At 35.5% G+C, this 18,140-nt stretch overlaps 3 protein-coding genes across 3 annotated transcripts; all 3 read left to right on the top strand.

The window, feature by feature from the left end:
* Positions 1-1,673: 1,673 nt before the first annotated feature.
* On the top strand, positions 1,674-2,207 carry LOC127900271 (uncharacterized). The gene has a single exon (XM_052434877.1). It carries the CDS (start codon positions 1,674-1,676, stop codon positions 2,205-2,207), a length of 534 nt encoding a protein of 177 aa, XP_052290837.1.
* Positions 2,208-2,526: 319 nt separating this feature from the next.
* Positions 2,527-5,871, top strand: LOC127900460 (uncharacterized). Its single transcript, XM_052435617.1, has 6 exons — positions 2,527-2,965; positions 3,058-3,219; positions 3,838-4,372; positions 4,507-4,614; positions 4,690-5,468; positions 5,581-5,871. Exons 1-6 carry the CDS (start codon positions 2,753-2,755, stop codon positions 5,653-5,655), a joined length of 1,872 nt encoding a protein of 623 aa, XP_052291577.1. The 5' UTR covers positions 2,527-2,752; the 3' UTR covers positions 5,656-5,871.
* A 501-nt stretch (positions 5,872-6,372) lies between these two features.
* On the top strand, positions 6,373-9,067 carry LOC127900461 (calcium-dependent mitochondrial ATP-magnesium/phosphate carrier protein 3-like). The gene is given in 5 exon segments (XM_052435618.1): positions 6,373-7,110; positions 7,113-7,247; positions 7,516-8,304; positions 8,389-8,479; positions 8,568-9,067. Coding segments are annotated over 5 exon segments (1,473 nt in total). The 5' UTR covers positions 6,373-6,848; the 3' UTR covers positions 8,764-9,067.
* Positions 9,068-18,140: the final 9,073 nt, after the last annotated feature.

Genomic DNA, 18,140 nt, shown 5'->3' with positions numbered 1-18,140 from the left:
CAAAAGGCCTTATCCAGACTCAAAGAGGCTTAAGACAAGGCTGCCCTCTCTCGCCATATTTGTTCATCATCTGTGCTGAGGTTTTCACAAATCTTTTGCACCAAGCTGAATCAAATCAGTTGATTCATGGTTTAAAATTCAGCGGGAACTTGTCTATTACTCACCTTCTATTTGCATATGATAGCTTGGTTTTCACAAGAGCCTCTAAAGAGGATTGTACGAATCTGAAGCAGCTTTTTGATTGCTATGCTGCTGCCTCAGGGCAAATCTTCAATTTTGAAAAGTCCTCCATGTTCTTCAGTGAAAATGCCAAGCAAGGGCAGATAACGACAATTAAGGATATCTTTCAGCTTCAGGTGGTCTCAAGACATGAAAAGTATCTAGGACTTCCATCAATGGTGGGGAGGAAAAAAACCAGCTTCTTCAACGAAATCAAGCTTAGAATTATAAACAAAATCTCCAATTGGCAAGCAAATTTTTTCTCAAGTGGAGGGAAGGAGATTCTTATAAAAGCAGTAGCTCAAGTAGTGCCTGCCTATGCCATGAGCGTTTTTAAGCTCCCCCTAGGTCTATGTGAGGATATGCAGAGGGCCATTGCTGGTTTTTGGTGGGGAAAAAAAAGGGAGAAAAGATCTATTCACTGGTCCAAGTGGGAAAGATTGTGTCAAGCTAAAAAGAGAGGGGGATTGGGCTTCCGAGATTTGTCCAGTTTTAACCAAGCGCTAGTAGCAAAGCAGAGCTGGAGGATCATCCAAGCACCAGAATCGCTTGTAGCTAGGGTGATGAAGGAAAAATATTTCAGGCATTCAGGTCTTATGGAAGCTCAAATTGGTTCAAACCCCTCTTATATATGGAGGAGCATATTGTGGGGAAGAGAGGTTATTCGCAAGGGCCTTAGATGGAGAATTGGAGATGGAAAGCTGGTGAAAGTGTACCAAAGTGGCTGGTTACCAAGACCAGAAACGTTCAAACCAATATCACCTCCAAGCCTTCCCCTGGATACAACCGTATCAGTTTTGATTGATGAAGATCATTGCTGGAGAGATGATGTAATAAGACAACATTTCCATCAAGAAGATGCTGCACAAATCCTAAAAATCCCTCTGCCAAGAAAACTAAGTCTAGACCAAGTTTTGTGGCATTATGACAAGAAGGGTAATTACTCAGTCAAGAGTGGTTATCAACTAGCTTTACAAATGAAGTTCCCAAACAGGCCTAGCAGCTCAAAGGAAGACAAAAATTCATGGAACTCAATTTGGTATCTGCAAATTCCGGAGAAAGTGAAGATTTTTATATGGAGGGCAACAAATGACTTGCTGCCCACATCAGAGAATTTATGGAAGAGAAGGATTTTACAAACCCCCTGGTGTCAGAGATGCAGGAGTCATAGAGAGACTATCTTTCACTCGTTGTTTGACTGTAAAGCCTCGCGAAAAATTTGGAAGCTTACAACCTTTGAAGAGGAAGTGAAAGCCCTGAAGTGTAAGGATGTCCTAAGCTTGTTGTTGGCTTTGGCTGATCGAAAAAGCAAGACTGAAATGGAGCTGATAGTTGCTGTGTGTTGGAGTATATGGCACTCGAGAAATCTTTTTATTTTCCAGAACAAAAAGGAAGACTTCCAACTATCTGTAGCTGAAGCTGAAGCAATAGTTTAGTCCTATAAAAGAATCCAAATGCCACAATTACAAGCATTTTCAAATCAAGATTTGGTATCCCATAAGCATTGGAAGTGCCCCCCTGCAGGTTGGTTCAAGGTGAATGTTGATGCTGCTATAAAGCTAGAAAATCAAAGAGTGGGGTTGGGCATTGTAATTAGAAATTCAGAGGGCAAGTTCATCACAGCAGCCATAAAGCCATCAAAATGGCTTGACAGAGTGGATTATGCAGAAGCCGAAGCAACAAGATTCGGGCTGGAAGTAGCTGAAAGTGCAGGGTGTCTACCCTTGATTGTTGAAACAGATTTAAAGGAAGTCACAGATTTAGTTTCAGCTAGAAAAAGCACAAAAGCTGAGATTTTTTGGATTGTTTCTGAGGTTCAAGATACGATGAAAAGGCTAAAGCATGTCAAGATAAAGCACTCACCAAGAACTTGTAATGGTTTTGCTCACACACTTGCTAAGCTAGCTTTAGACTACACTGATTGTGTAATTTGGGAGGACAATCTTCCAAACCACCTTTTGTATCTATTCACTGAGTTGAATGATTGAAAGTTATACTTTCATTTCAAAAAAAAAAAAAAAAGCATTTCCTAATTTCAGGTTATGAATATGCACTAGATTACTATTTACGAAATTGTTTTTGTAAGTGTACTTGAATGATCAATCACCTTTTACCTTATATGCTGTTGCAGTGAACTCATAGGGGTTTTTTTAGGTCGCTTTACCCTGTAATAGTTTGATAATCATTCCTAGGACTCCAATATTTGATTGCTTATTTGCGAGAGGCTTTTCCATTATCTGCAGATTATTCTTCATTACACTATATAAGTATGGAGAAAAAAATGAGGAAAAAAATATAACGGGTAAAAACATCAAGAAACCAGATACCAAAACATCAAGAAACCAGATACTTTTTATTGTTTAGCCTACTTCGTGTTCATTGTGTATACTTTATTCATTAATTATTCACTGTCACATTATTTACTGTCACTTTCCTTTGGCCTCCATAAACCAGATACCAAAACGACGTGCCAAACCGCGTTTTGAAACTCAACCCCTGTTGTTTCACCCCACCAACGGCTCTTTATCAGAAAATGCAGAATGATTTGAGCTTTAATTGTGGCAAGCAAGGCCTCTGGGTAAGATCTTGCCCTTCTATATCTCCAAGAAAATCACCGCCTCCCGCCGCCGGCAACAGTCGTGATTATCCGGAGATTCAGTGCCGTTGTGGTAAAGGGCCCTGTGTTGTAAAAGTCTCTAATTCTGTGAACAACCCTGGCAGGAGGTACTACTCTTGCCCTGTACAGGTTAGTGTCTTGATGGTTTATGAGCTGAAAATGCTACAGTAACTTCCGATTTTATTTTTTTAAAGTTGGGTTCATTTTGTTTACATCTTTAGGGTACTGAACGCTGTAGATTTTTCAAGTGGGTTGATGAAATGAAAGATGCTGGTCAGAAACCGTATCCCAAGTGTTCTTGTGGAGCTGGAACCTGTAAAAAGGAAAAGAAATTTAGTGGGCCGAATGCAGGTCGTAGCTACTTTGTTTGCCCTATCAAGAAGGTATAGATAGCCTTTGTCCTTTAATTATTTGTAGTGGTTGGTAGCCGCTATGTTTTTTATCTGTAGTCTACTGATTTTAGTGCAACTTAAGGGTATTCACATTCTCGATACAGCTTTTTGTTTGACTCAAGTAATGCCGATGCTTTAAACTCTCTCAAAGGCAGTAATTTTAAGCTCCGAGCCACTGTATGAGTTTACCCAAATGAATGGAGGGATCGAGTCTCTATATGATTCCCTTCATGAATTTATGTCTTTTATGAGCATTTCTTCTATCCTTGCAGTTGGTGATGCCATTCTTCAGATGGCTACAGATGGGTTTTTGTCTCTGCCCTGGTTGTCATTCTAATCTTTTGGGAATTTAATGTTGTAGTCATTAGTTAGCATTTTCCAGTTCCAGCTGACTTTTGTAACTTAAAGTATCTGTTTATATTTCAAATTGCAGTTTACCTTATTCATTTTATTGGCATAATAGGAAATTAGTTTTAAAGGAAACATTTCAATCGTCGATCGAATGCTTTAACTGTGGAGTACTTGGTGTAGATAACATATGTTATAGAACTTGCAGCTTATATATGGATGTCGCTGGATTCTGATCTAAGTATTGTGAATTTGACTTAGGGACTTGGAGCTTGTCCATTCTTTCAATGGGAGGATACCCAATCAGATACTAAAGTTAATGAGCATGGAGATGAAAGCAAAGGGTATAGCGCTTCTCTATCTGCGGGTGATAGCCATAAAACCTTTGATATTGTGAACAATGACTTATGCAAGAGTGACAATTTGAGTGTTGAGCACCCTGAGAGGCTGGAATTTGGGTTACCGAAGGTGGACAACGCTAATATTTTCTCGAATTCTACTATTAGTCCTATGTTGTCTGCACAAGATGATGTATTGCTGACAGAGAGCCACGGATCTGGTAAAAATTCAGACAGTTTGTCTGCGAACCAACATGATCCATCGCCATTTGTGGCACCTGAGAATGAAAATTCTGTCCTTGATTCTGCTAAAGGCAACCTAGTCGTGCAGGAGGCAGAGTCATGGGATTTAATGGTGGGGAAAGCAGCAGTTGTTCGTTTAATGTCCCGTTCAGTGATTCACTGCTATCAGACGGAGTTCTTTAGGGAGATTTCTTTTGCTGCAGCCACAAACAGAGGTGTAGTTTTCTTCTTTCCACTCTTTCGTAATGACTATTAATTCACGTAAACAGATCATGCTTCTGTTTTGTATCATACCCAATTATTGAGATAATCTTTCATTTTTATGCATTTACTCTTTTCTGGTTTACAGATATAGTTTATCAAAGTTTAGCTCTGCATATTCTTGGTTGGCTGGGCAGGCTAGCTTTTCCTCCTTCGCGATGCTTAACAGATCGTCCGCCTGCTCCATTCTTTTGTGGTATGTTTTCACACATATATTAGCTGGATAATTTTCATCCATTTTTGGATTCTGACTGCCACCATATTTTTATAGTAATCTTCCCGTCTTTCAATCCCATCTTTGTCCCTCAAGATGGAGCCACCCTATTTCCCGAAGGCTCAGCTGACTTGTCATGTTGCGTTTCCAATACGGATGATGACAAAGTATCACCATCAACTCCTAGGCAAGATCTGCAACTTTGGAATGGTGATCTTCAAAAATCATCAGCCCTCAAACGTTCTTCCACTACCATGGATGAAAACGTAAGGAGCACAATGAAAAGATTTCTTCGGGACACAGCACTGCGTTTTCATCAGATTTTGATGAATCAGAACTCGACCGATCAATCTGATCCTGATTCCATAATTACGGGGGTTAGTGAACTGTTTTCTGTTTGTGAGTCAATTGCGAGTAACCCAGTTACGAAGAGTCTGAAGGAATATATTGACTCTAACTTAAGATTTGGTACCATTGAGCGGTCCGTCTGTAATGAACACTCCCTAGAAGAGCTTATTGAGTCATACAATGAAGAAAAAGATCGATTTGCTGATATTTCTAAACTCTATGGAAAGGCTGTTACTGATTTGGAAGCATCTATTGAGCGTGGACAATCGTTGCAAGAAGAGGCTTCACGTCTGAGGGACAAGCTTTCTCAAATTGAGAACCAAGTATCCTGCTGTCAAGCTGAGACTTCTGAGCACAAGTTTCGCGTAGATGTTATTTCTAGAGATATGTTGGAGTCAAAGAAAAGCATGGAAAAAGCTGAGGAAGCTTTGGAACTTTGTAAGCAGAAGGAAGAGGAGCTTCTTGCGGCAAAGGCAGCATTGGAGAAGGCGAGAATCCAACTTCAACAGCAATGTTGCATTTGATCTTTCTTGATCTCTAATCCGATTATCCTGCTTGATATGTAATTTAATGGACCTTTTTTGTTTATGTAAATTGTAGATTTATCAGTGCAGCAGTCAGGAAGTTTGTGGGTTGCATCCTAGGAAGCGGAGAAGGCTACTATTTTCGCAATGAGAAAAATACTAAACTTTGCTGAAGGTTGCATCAGAGAATAGGAGGCAGCATGGGAAATAATGTTTTGTATTAGTCATAGAACTTACTTATGTGTGTAAATTTAGGCAATGTCTAGCTGACTTGGAAGTTGGAAGCAAGTGATGTAAAACTCTCTCATGCATGTGTAACCTGATGAAACTCACTGTATATGTAAAAAAGAGTTTGTAAATTCTTGCATATGCTCTTCTTGGTCTTCGCTTGCACAAGGAGCTTCTGGTAGGCTCTTTGCATTTTGCATAGTCTCAAAACATCAATCAAAAGTAAAATGCAGTCCCATATTGCAAGGCACGATAACTTTTCAGCTTCTACCACAATTCATGAGGTAGAAAGAGTCAAAAACTTTGAATTCTTCTTTTACCATTCTCAGTTTAATTTCTTCATGACTCTGGACAACAATCTGATTAAGCCTCTGGTGAAGATGGCATCTCACTCGGCAATAGGCACAAAAATCATATGATAAATCCGTCACGTATACAGAAAATTATACGGTGAGCTAGTGGATAAGGAATAGCATTGATGCTGCGATTAACCAAACAATGCCAAAAAAAGATGGGAAATTGCTCGCTCTAACTCTAACGTGAACAATTGTATGCCTATAAAAACATATTACGCGTCACATTTATGTAAATTATGATATGATAGGTGACATAGCCACAAGTGAAGCATACATTCGGCCAGTAGCTCAGGAGCCGACCTCACAATTGATTCCTCGAATCTTGAAGCTGGTTGGACGCACAAATCTCACGAGACAGCAACGCATACCAAAGAGAATATGAGTCCCTTTGGGAAAAAGGAAATAAAAAAAACACTTTTTAATTAACAGAAACAAAATTAATTTACTTTTTAAAAAAAAAAGTATAAATAAAATAAAATAAAAAAGACCACAATCTTCTCTGCCTTTACCTGTCCCTATGGATCACAAATTCACAATCACAACTCATTAAATAATACACTTCACAACAACACAAACAAAACAAGAAAAAAAAATTACATTTTTATCTTTCGATGGGCACGTTCTTGGAAGCAGATTTGGCCGTTGATTCCATTCCATCACGGCCAAAATGTCCTCTCCGATGACGACTTAGACTCAGTATTTGTTCAAATCTTTGACTCAAAACACGCGCGCGGGGTTCCTCTGTTTTTATGGTTTATTAATGGCGACACAGCAAAGCAATGGGAGCAATCCGGTGAAAAAGGCGGGGACTAGTGTAACCATGGAGCACGTGTTATTGGCTTTAGGTGAGAGTAAAGAAGAAAGAGATCAGAGAATCCGAGCTCTTTTTAATTTTTTTTATGTCAATAATTCTGGGTATTTAGATTATGCAAAGATAGAGGCAGGGCTCTCTTCGCTGAATATACCCTCCGAGTACAAGTATGCAAGGGATTTGTTGAATGTTTGTGATTCTAATCAAGATGGCGTGTTGATTATCAAGAGTTTCGTCGCTATATGGATGATAAGGAGCTCGAGCTTTACAGGATTTTTCAAGCCATCGATGTTGAACACAATGGTGGCATTTTGCCTGAAGAGCTTTATCATGCGCTTGTCAAGGCAGGTCTGTTTCGTGTTTTAACTTGATTATTGCTTGATGGGTATGTGAATTATCTTCATTTTGGTTCTGTTGATAAGATTTGTTTATAATTTTGTGATGGGTATGAAGAAACATTAGTTTTTCTTCCACTTTTTTGCTGTGTAGATATGAGATTAAGTTAAATTTGTTTTTGTACATAGTTTAGCAACTTGATGTGAGAATGTTAGAAATTGGTTTTATGTTTTCGCGGATTGTGTTTGGTCTATAAGCCACACCAGTCTCTCTCTTGTAGGAATTGAAATTGATGATGAGGAGCTCGCTACTTTTGTTGAGCGTGTGGATAAGGATAATAATGGAGTTATAACATTTGAAGAGTGGGGGGACTTTCTTCTGTTGTATCCTCATGAGGCAACTATGGAGAACATTTATCATTACTTAGAAAGGGTGTGTCTTGTTGATATTGGGGAACAGGCTGCCATACCTGAGGGTATCAGTAAGCATGTGCATGCAAATCGATATTTGATTGCTGGAGGAGTTGCTGGAGCAACATCTCGGACAGCAACTGCTCCTCTTGATCGTCTAAAGGTTGTTTTGCAAGTACAAACAACAAGAGCTCATATTATGCCAGCAATAAGGGATATATGGAGGGATGGAGGTATCTTGCGGTTTTTTCGAGGCAATGGATTGAATGTCTTAAAAGTGGCACCTGAAAGTGCTATCAAATTTTACACTTATGAAAGATTGAAAAAATTAATTGCCAAAGTTTAAGGGGATGAAGAGAAGACCAATATCGGTGCCTCAGGGCGCCTTTTCGCTGGTGGGTTGGCAGGTGCCGTGGCACAGACAGCCATTTATCCGATGGATCTTGTGAAAACCTGGTTACAAACTTATGTTTGTGAAGGAGGAAAAGTTCCAAAAATAGGGGCAATGTCGAGAGATATATTGGTTCAAGAGGGACCCCGTGCATTCTATAGAGGCCTTGTTCCTTCACTTCTTGGGATCATCCCTTATGCTGGGATTGATCTAGCTGCATATGAAAGTTTCAAAGAAATGTCCAAGAAGTACATTCTTCATGACAGCGGTAAACTTATCTTTTCTTCAGTCTTATATCATTTCCCGTCTCAGATTTGCCTTCATTTTGAATGCTTTTTATACCTTTTTGTAGAGCCCGGTCCTCTAGTGCAACTGGGATGCGGAACTTTTTCTGGAGCTTTAGGAGCAACATGTGTATACCCATTGCAGGTTGTCAGAACAAGGTAAATTGTGGTTGTGGTGTTTATGTGAATACCTTGTCGCTTTCATTCACTCACAGTGCACTGAGCCTAATTTCGCTTCTGGTCTCAGAATGCAAGCTCAGCGCATGAACACAGAAAGCGCTTATACAGGAATGTCCAATGTATTTAAGAGAACATTTAAAAGTGAAGGATTAAGGGGATTCTACAAAGGGTTGTTCCCTAATCTGCTGAAAGTTGTTCCATCTGCCAGCATTACTTACATGGTTTATGAAGCCATGAAAAAGAGCCTGGAACTGGAATATTGACTATGCTGCTATATCCAATTGCTATTTAGATTGACATGGCTGACTATTGAGTTGACAAACAGTGGGACGTCTCTTGATACAGACTGACGAGAAGAATAAGGTTTCATGACTGAGTTAGTTGTATTATTGTTTCAATTACAATACAGGCACAATTTTTATCATAAAATACATTGAACTAGCAAAACTGACTTTTACTAGTGGCAGCTTGATGCTTCTTTCAAGTGCATATGCATTTGCACAAATTATTTGTATGATAACAAAGCATATGAAACAATAACCTCTTAAAAGAAACGGTTTTGTAGTTCTTTTGGCAGTTATTTTTTTAAAATCAAAATCGATATGTCTGTTTCATTTCCAAATGCCTGTCAAGTCTGATACTGATGGGTTAGTACCATTTGATAGAGGAACTGTGATTGCAATTACAGTATCATTTGTTTAGAGGAACTATCCTTGAGATTGCGAAAATCCCATTATTTGTTTCAATGTCTCTAATCAAAATTCCCTTGTGTATTGGTGCTAAATTCTGGTTCATGATGTTGTCATTTGTTATTTTCATCAAATGTTACTTTCCTATGCCATTTGGTAAGTGACAGTGTAAGATGTGTAACTATTTAGTTTTAGAAGGGTTTCAGAATTTTGAAAATGGGGTTCACTTTAGCAGCACGAACTTTATTTTTTGAGCAAATATTTTGTTGCAGAGAGGCTAGTGTGCTATTACGTTAAAGGACAAGATTTATGTTGAAGGTCAAGCTGTATATTCACGTAATTGCAAAATTGTTATGCTAGACATTTTTTTATTTGGCTGTAGTTGATATGGTGTGAGTTGCATGAGTATTTGAGTAACAAGCATTACGAGAGTGGTGATAAAACTAATGCCTGCCATGAAAGAGAGATTGTAGGTTACCTATAGAGTTTTGTTTGTCAAACGAAGGTTTCTTATAAGAAGTGCTTATAAGTAATTAGTGAATGTTCTTTCTGTAAGAGTCTTGACATTGTTATTTGAAATAAGTGGGAAAGAAGACTGAACCTATCAAACCAGCCAGTAGCAAATAGAGTCAAGCGTAAAAATCATTTTATATATATTTTGCAAATAATATATCTTAACATAATTGAAAAATATAAATTTATTTCCAATATTCTTTTATATGAATGTCCAGCTTTAACTTTGTTAAGAAGAAAAAGGAGTGAAAAAGTGAGAGCAATGTTACAATAAAGAAGATATGCTATGAAGCAAATTTGTTCTTTGGCTAATCTCAGGCTTTCAAGGCCAATGAAGGCAAATCCCACCACTTAAAAACCCCGTGCAAGCAAGTCTTATGTTCGTTTTTGCAGGACCATTTAAAATTTATTAGAGTTCAGATTTATCGAGATAAAAAATTTAAGAAAAATAAAATTTTTAAAGTGAAATTTGATGGAAACATGGTTAATTTTAACGCATGGCTTTTGTATTTTATAAATTTAATTGAGATACTTTTAAGAAATGAAATTTAAATCGGTGGAAGCACGTTTTATATAAAGGCCATGTGATGACCCAAAAGGCCCGGCCCAAGAACATAACATTAAAACCCAACTAGCAGTCAAGATCCACAACTGACTCATCCAACGGTGATGAACAACGCAATTCCCATTTTTATACAATCAAAAGTTTGCGCGGTTATTATTTCACTACCATTCCGTTAATAACGTTAAAGAACATTAAAAATTTGCAAATGTCTTGCTAATATAATAAGGGCATAAAAGATATTTCCAAATATCAGGGCATTAAAGACATTCCGGACCTGCCAAAACGCTGCGTTTTGGCAAAATATTTGAGAACAAAATCGATCGGCCCTCTCTCTCACTATGGAACCTCTGTCTCCGATCTCTCTCCCTCGCTGCTGAGTGATGGCCGACTCCACTACTGTTTGCGCTCTCCACTGTGAGTTGTTGACTCTTCCTTTTTATTGGCTTATTGTTCATTAGTTTTTTTCGTTAATTAAATTGTTATTATTTTTTATTGTGAATGATACTTGAATTTCATAGATTATAATATTAATTTTGTAGTGCAATTTTTTGTTATTGTGTTCTTGTCATTTTCCAAGGTACTGACATTACAATTTTGTTAAATTTGTTAATTTTGTGTTAATTTTGTGTTAATTGTGTTATTATTGAAGATCCAGCTTTGAGAATGTTTCCTTATTTTTTGTAGATTTTATAGATCTTGTTACCAATATAAGCGTGTAATTTTTGTTCATTATTTGCTTTTTATAGTTAAGTTGTGAATTGTGTTATGTTCATATTACCAGAATTAACAATCTTACTACACTGGTTGCTTTTTGTAGATCATGTTACCAATACAACTACATATAATCTACAAAGACAAAAAATATTGTAAAAGATTGATTGAACCAGATGAATACAGTCTACTGCAGTTGAAGAATAAGGTGGTGAAGATTACGAGTGAAGACAGGTTGACCACTCCTGAAAGTGTACAATTACTTGTCACAAGCCCAAGGAGTAATATGGAAGTCATTGTAGATTCTGATGTAATGTTGCGGATTATGTTCACGTCACACGACGGATTTGAAGTGACGGTGTATGAGGTTAGTGTGTTGCCAACCCTACGTCTTGATTTACCACTTGGTGGGGTGCTATAATCTCTGCTACATGCCTTAGGAGTTCAGCTATCTGCAGAGCAAGTTGCATGTGTAAATGAAAGTGGAAATGAACCACAATCTAGGCATGAATGCATACATGGGCCACAAGCAAACCTTGCTGAGAATGTTGGGTGTGAGACTAATGAGACTGATGCTAATGAAGATGAATCACCTTTTAAGAGCGAAGGCGAGATGAACCATAAATTATTGGGAATGAGAATGTTCAGCAGAATATTGATGACGATGATGATTGGTTGTCATATTTTGACAAGTAATTTGCTGCTGATGGTAGTCGTATAAATCACTAAAACATAGTTGAGGATGCAAAAATTATGGACAATGGGGGATCTAGTTTTGACAACGAATCAATTGATACAGATCCTCAATTATTGGCTAATACATCTGACTCAGATTATGATTTACGCACTACTCAATTGAAAGATTATATTGAAGTGTATATGTATAAGTCAAGGGCTGATGGTAAGCATAGGTTGAGGTTAGGATATGTGTTTGATGATGTTGACCACTTTAGATTTTTGTGATGCTATCTCTTAACTTGTTAACTTTAGATTTTTGTTGAGATATTGACGAGTGGTAGCTGATAGGTAATCTAAAATTTTCTATTACAACAAAAATTTAAGAGTCAGTAATATAAGACATGGAGGCCTAACTGAGAATTTTAGATTTGTGGCAAAAAGTGAGAATTGTTTGACTATTTTCTAGACTCTCCAATTCTCTGTAAAATATTTAGCTACTACCATATATACATAATGTTGATAGAAGTACAAGATTATTGTGATCAATATAACCAAAAATTAATTTGCAAATATAATTTTGTTTTTGTTTATATATTTATATTTTCCGGTCAATAATGTTGCTCCTGTCTTTTTATTTGTGAATGTGGGAATAGGTTCTCCAAAATGATATTGATTTGTTAAATCCTTCGGCTGAGCTTGAGAAGAAGAAGCACAAGCTTAAGTGTCTTGTTGAGTCACTCAATTCCTTTTTCATGGTAATGTACCTTCTATTAATGTTTTATTGTTGATGTTGTTACTGTGTCAGAATCTTCTGTTAGAATGATAATAGGCTTATTTTCCAATTTTTCCAAATGTTATGATATTGTAATTCTAAAGTTTTTATTTGTGGAAGTACAAAATCTCAAATGTCTTGTTCATAGCATAATGATGATAAGAAGTGGACTTCTATGAAATAGTATTTGTTTTAAAATCAAATGTTTGTTATGAGTTTGAATTCTATCTTTAAGTCATAACTCGTCGTTGACTCTTTTTTCTTCTTAAGTAAAATACTAATAAATTAGTGGCAATGTATCTGGCTGAGTTTGGTTTTTTTAATTCTTTTTCGTATTATACAATTTGTTGGACTGACTGCTTTTTCCTTTTCACATTATTGATGTAGGATGTGAAATGTCAGGGTTGCTTCAACATATAAGTTTCTTGAGTTTCTATTTACATTTTTATTTAAATTTATAAATAGATATTGAGATTACAAAAACTCAAGAAACTTACATGTTGAAGCAAGGGTTGTTTAAGTGAGGTTAGTAGTGTGTTTGAAAAAGGGTTGTTAGTGTTCAAGTGAGGCAGGTGGTATGTTATGAACAAGACGTTTGAGATTTTGTACTTCCACAAATAAAAACTTTAGAATTACAATATCACAACCTTTGGAAGAATTGGAAAATAAACCCCTAAAATGCAAAAGGGCTAGTGGTAGAAGTGTAATATGAACTCACCATGTTTGTGGAAGTACAATATCATATGTTTCGAGGAACTATCCTTGAGATTACAAAAACTCCATTATTTGTTTCAATTTCTTCAATCAAAATTCCCTTGTGCATTCGTGTTACATTCTGATTCATAATGTTGTCATTTGCTATTTTCACCAAATATTACTTTCTTGTGCCATTTGTTGTTATTTACACTGTTGTAAGGCTTGAAAATGGGCTTCATTTTATCGGAATGGACTTGATTTGTTTGAGCAAATATTTTGGTGCAAAGAAAGTAGTATGGTGTCAATGTTGAAGGACAAGATGTATATCACTATAACTGGAAAATTGTTACTCGACATTTTGTTCTTTGGCTGTTGTTGATATGATGTCTGCTGCATGAGTATTTGAGTAACAATAGTGAAATTCGCATCATACTTAATACCATTCTTAGTACAACGATGACCTTTTTGCTATATTGACTAAACTTCTTTAGAAATTGCAAAAACTTTTAATGAACTTAAGTGACTTATACATCTAAATTTCTCCTATTAACCCCTTAACTACTTGAATTTGGATTCTAGTAATTAGGATTCACTAATATACTATTTTATGTTTATTTTTAAAATATTCTCATATGTTTTCTATTTCAATTTACTAAGTTACGGACAGCGAAATGTGAACAATTTTAAAGATTAGTTATTTATAATATTTCTATCATAACTTCTTTTAAATTGATAATTTATGATTTATGTTTCCTATTCTATTTCCTATATTATATCCTCAGCTTAATATTACGATCTATATGACTCTCTATTATGGCTAATATTCCTAAATTATCGGCATGTTAAATGTACAACGCAATTCTTATTTTTATACAATCATTTTTGTTTCGTTTCACACCTCACCGTCTACTGAGTGACTCTCTGTTGTTAGGGTTTTCTAGGGTTTCCTTCTAGTTCTCCTATAGCATTCGTAAATATGGTGCGTTCATATTGCACTTCTACCACTAGCCCTTTTGCATTTTAGGGGCTTATTTTCTAATTATTCCGAAAGTTGTGATATTGTAATTCTAAAGTTTTTATTTATGGAAGTAAAAAATCGCAAATGTCTTGTTCATAGCATAATGATGATAAGAAGTGGACGTCTAGAAAATAATATTGGTTTTAAAATAAAATGTTTATTATGAGTTTGAATTCTTATTTTTATACAATCATCTTTGTTTCGTTTCACACCGCACCGTTTGCTGAGTGACTCTTTGTTGTTAGGGTTTTCTAGGGTTTCCTTCTGGTTCTCCTATAGCATTTGCAAATATGGTGAGTTCATATTGCACTTCTACCACTAGCCCTTTTGCATTTTAGGGGCTTATTTTCCAATTCTTCCGAAGGCAGTGATATTGTAATTCTAAAATTTTTATTTGCGGAAGTACAAAATCTCAAATGTCTTGTTCATAGCATAATGATGATAAGAAATGGACTTCTAGGAAATAATATTGGTTTTAAAATCAAATGTTTGTTATGATTTGAATTCTTATTTTTATACAATCATCTTTGTTTCGTTTCACACCTCACCCTGCTGAGTGACTCTCTGTTGTTAGGGTTTTCTAGGGTTTCCTTTTGGTTCTCCTATAGCATTTGCAAATATGGTGAGTTCATATTGCACATCTACCACTAGCCCTTTTGCATTTTAGGGGCTTATTTTTCAATTCTTCCGAAGTTGTGATATTGTAATTCTAAAGGTTTTATTTGTACAAGCACAAAATCTCAAATCTCTTGTTCATAGCATAATGATGATATGAAGTGGACTTCTTGGAAATAATATTGGTTTTAAAATCAAATGTTTGTTATGATTTGAATTCTTATTTTTATACAATCATCTTTATTTCGTTTCTCACCTCACCGTCTGCTGAGTGACTCTCTGTTGTTAGGGTTTTCTAGGGTTTCCTTCTGGTTCTCCTATAGCATTTGCAAATATGGTGAGTTCATATTGCACTTCTACCACTAGCCCTTTTGCATTTTAGGGGCTTATTTTCTAATTCTTCCAAAGGTTGTGATATTGTAATTCTAAAGGTTTTATTTGTGGAAGTACAAAATCTCAAATGTCTTGTTCACAGCATAATGATGATAAGAAGTGGACTTCTAGGAAATAATATTGGTTTTAAAATCAAATGTTTGTTATGATTTGAATTCTTATTTTTATACAATCATCTTTATTTCGTTTCACACCTCACCGTCTGCTGAGTGACTCTCTGTTGTTAGGGTTTTCTAGGGTTTCCTTCTGGTTCTTCTATAGCATTTGCAAATATGGTTAGAGCATATTGCACTTCTACCACTAGCCCTTTTGCATTTTAGGGGCTTATTTTCCAATTCTTCCGAAGGTTGTGATATTTTAATTCTAAAATTTTTACGTGTGGAAGTACAAAATCTCAAATGTCTTGTTCATAGCATAATGATGATAAGAAGTGGACATCTACGAAATAATATTGGTTTTAAATTCAAATGTTTTTTTATGAATTTGAATTCTTATTTTTATACAATCATCTTTGTTTCGTTTCAGACCTCACCATCTGCTGAGTGACTCTCTGTTGTTAGGGTTTTCTAGGGTTTCCTTCTAGTTCTTCTATAGCATTTGCAAATATGGTGAGATCATATTGCACTTCTACCACTAGCCCTTTTGCATTTTATGGGCTTATTTTCCAATTCTTCCGAAGGTTATGATATTGTAATTTAAAGTTTTTATTTGTGCAAGTACAAAATCTCAAATGTCTTGTTCATAGCAAAATGATGATAAGAAGCGGACTTCTAGGAAATAATATTGGTTTTAAAATCAAATATTTGTTATGAGTTTGAATTCTTATTTTTATACAATCATCTTTGTTTCGTTTCACACCTCACCGTCTGCTGAGTGACTCTTTGTTGTTAGGGTTTTCTAGGGTTTTCTTCTGGTTCGTCTATAGCATTTGCAAATATGGTGAGTTCATATTGCACTTCTACCACTAGCCCTTTTTGCATTTTAGGGGCTTATTTTCCAATTCTTCCGAAGGTTGTGATATTGTAATTCTAAAGTTTTTATTTATGGAAGTACAAAATCTCAAATGTCTTGTTCATAGCATAATGATGATAAGAAGTGGACGTCTAGGAAATAATATTTTTTTTAAAATAAAATGTTTATTATGAGTTTGAACACCTTATTTAAGTCATATCTCGTCGTTAACTCTTTTTTCTTCTTAAGTAATATACTACTAAATTAGTGCCAATGTACCTGGGTGAGTTTAGTTTTTTTAATTCTTTTTCGTATTATATAATTTGTTGGACTGACTGCTTTTTCATTTTCACATTATTGATGTAGGATGTGAAATGTCATGGTTGCTTCAACATGTAAGTTTCTTGAGTTTCTATTTACATTTTTATTTAAATTTATAAATAGATATTGATTCTCACTATTTGGTTTTTCGATAAATTTCAGAACCACTGTTTTCAGCCACTCTCAAACTGTTGTGGTTTATGGCAACTACCAGACCGTTTTATGCCAGCCCACTCGTGGACGTGCCAGACTCACCGAGGGATGTTCTTTCCAGAGAAAGGGTGACTAAGTGTTACTAAATGATGGAAAAATTTTGTCACATCTTTTTTTTCCTTTTTCATCTTTTGTTATGATGTATTAGTTTTAATAGAACTTGTGGTGTGGTTAATGTTCTTATGGTTGAAAGATTATATTTTTAAGTGAATGTTTTGCATGTCGGCTTCTTGATTTTTGCACTCTTGAATGAGGATACTCATCTTTATGGATTACAGACTCATCTTTATGGATTACGTGATGTCCACTTATGAAAGGTGATTTAATAAGTCATCACCTACTTTTGAAGTGACCAATGTGTGCTTGTAGACAGGGTGCGATCTTGTTTTGCGAGCAGTTTCCAATATAATTGGTTATATGTTTTAACGAATTTGAGTTTTGTGAATAACGTACTTTTATTGTGTTCTGATACATTTACCCAAGTTATATTAAATGAGAATGAATGATTGTCTATGCACTAGTAACTCTATATTTGGAATAACTTGTAGTCCTTAAATTATTTATTATTTGGAATGTGTAAAATTTAATTCAAGATGTCAGCAGAATCAGTAGAATTCAATATGGAATTAAAATGTTTTCATTTTTATTTGTTCCTTCTATTGAATGGTGAGAATTAAAGGAGTGAGATGCAGATTTACTTTCGAACAAGTTTAGAAGTTAATCTTTGTTTGTTCCAATACTATAGTCGTAGCCTGCACCCTGCAGCATCATTTTCATTTCTGGAGTTATTTGGTTTACCTGTTGTGCCTGTTTTCTAAACTAGCAGGCTGCCCATGTTAGGGATTGTTTGCATTCTCAAGTAAAACGAGTAGGGAATGGGATCCTTGGATTTTGCAATGGGGATTCTTGAATTTCCAAATATGGATTGGGGATGGTAATCTTTTATTGGTGTGTTTATTAATCAATAACTGTAATGGAAATCAAGAAATGAAAGTGAGTGACGTATTTACTTCTTTTAAAGAAAAATGGAATTAGAATCAAGGGAAATTTATAAAAATGGTCATAAAACTTTTGCATTTTTTAACTTTAACCCCTTAAAGTTTTTTTATCATAACTAGTCAAACACCCTATTTTTGGATTAGATTACCTTCATCACTTTCATCAAATTTACAAAAGCATGCCACTTTTTTAATTCCAACACAACTAAATACGGATCTTTCTCAACAACTTAATCAATATTCATCACTCTCAACAAACTTTATCACTCTCAATAAATCAACAAATTCCATCAAACAAACATTGCATAATTGAATATATAATCATCAATTGGAGAGCTTCTTAATATTAGTTTATGCTCTTACAGAATGTAAACCTTTAATCTATTGATTTTATCAACTAAGTTCAAAATTAAAGTAGGTTTTGTTACAAATGTTGTTATTTTTCATTCATAAAATAATGTGATTTGTTAAAGTACTTAGTTTGAGTTGAGAAATGAAGAAAAATCA

Source organism: Citrus sinensis, chromosome 2 (assembly GCF_022201045.2).
Source record: "Citrus sinensis cultivar Valencia sweet orange chromosome 2, DVS_A1.0, whole genome shotgun sequence".
NCBI classification, from domain to species: domain Eukaryota; kingdom Viridiplantae; phylum Streptophyta; class Magnoliopsida; order Sapindales; family Rutaceae; genus Citrus; species Citrus sinensis.
Note: the sequence above shows the minus strand (reverse complement) of the source record. Positions and strands in the feature narration are given on the sequence as shown.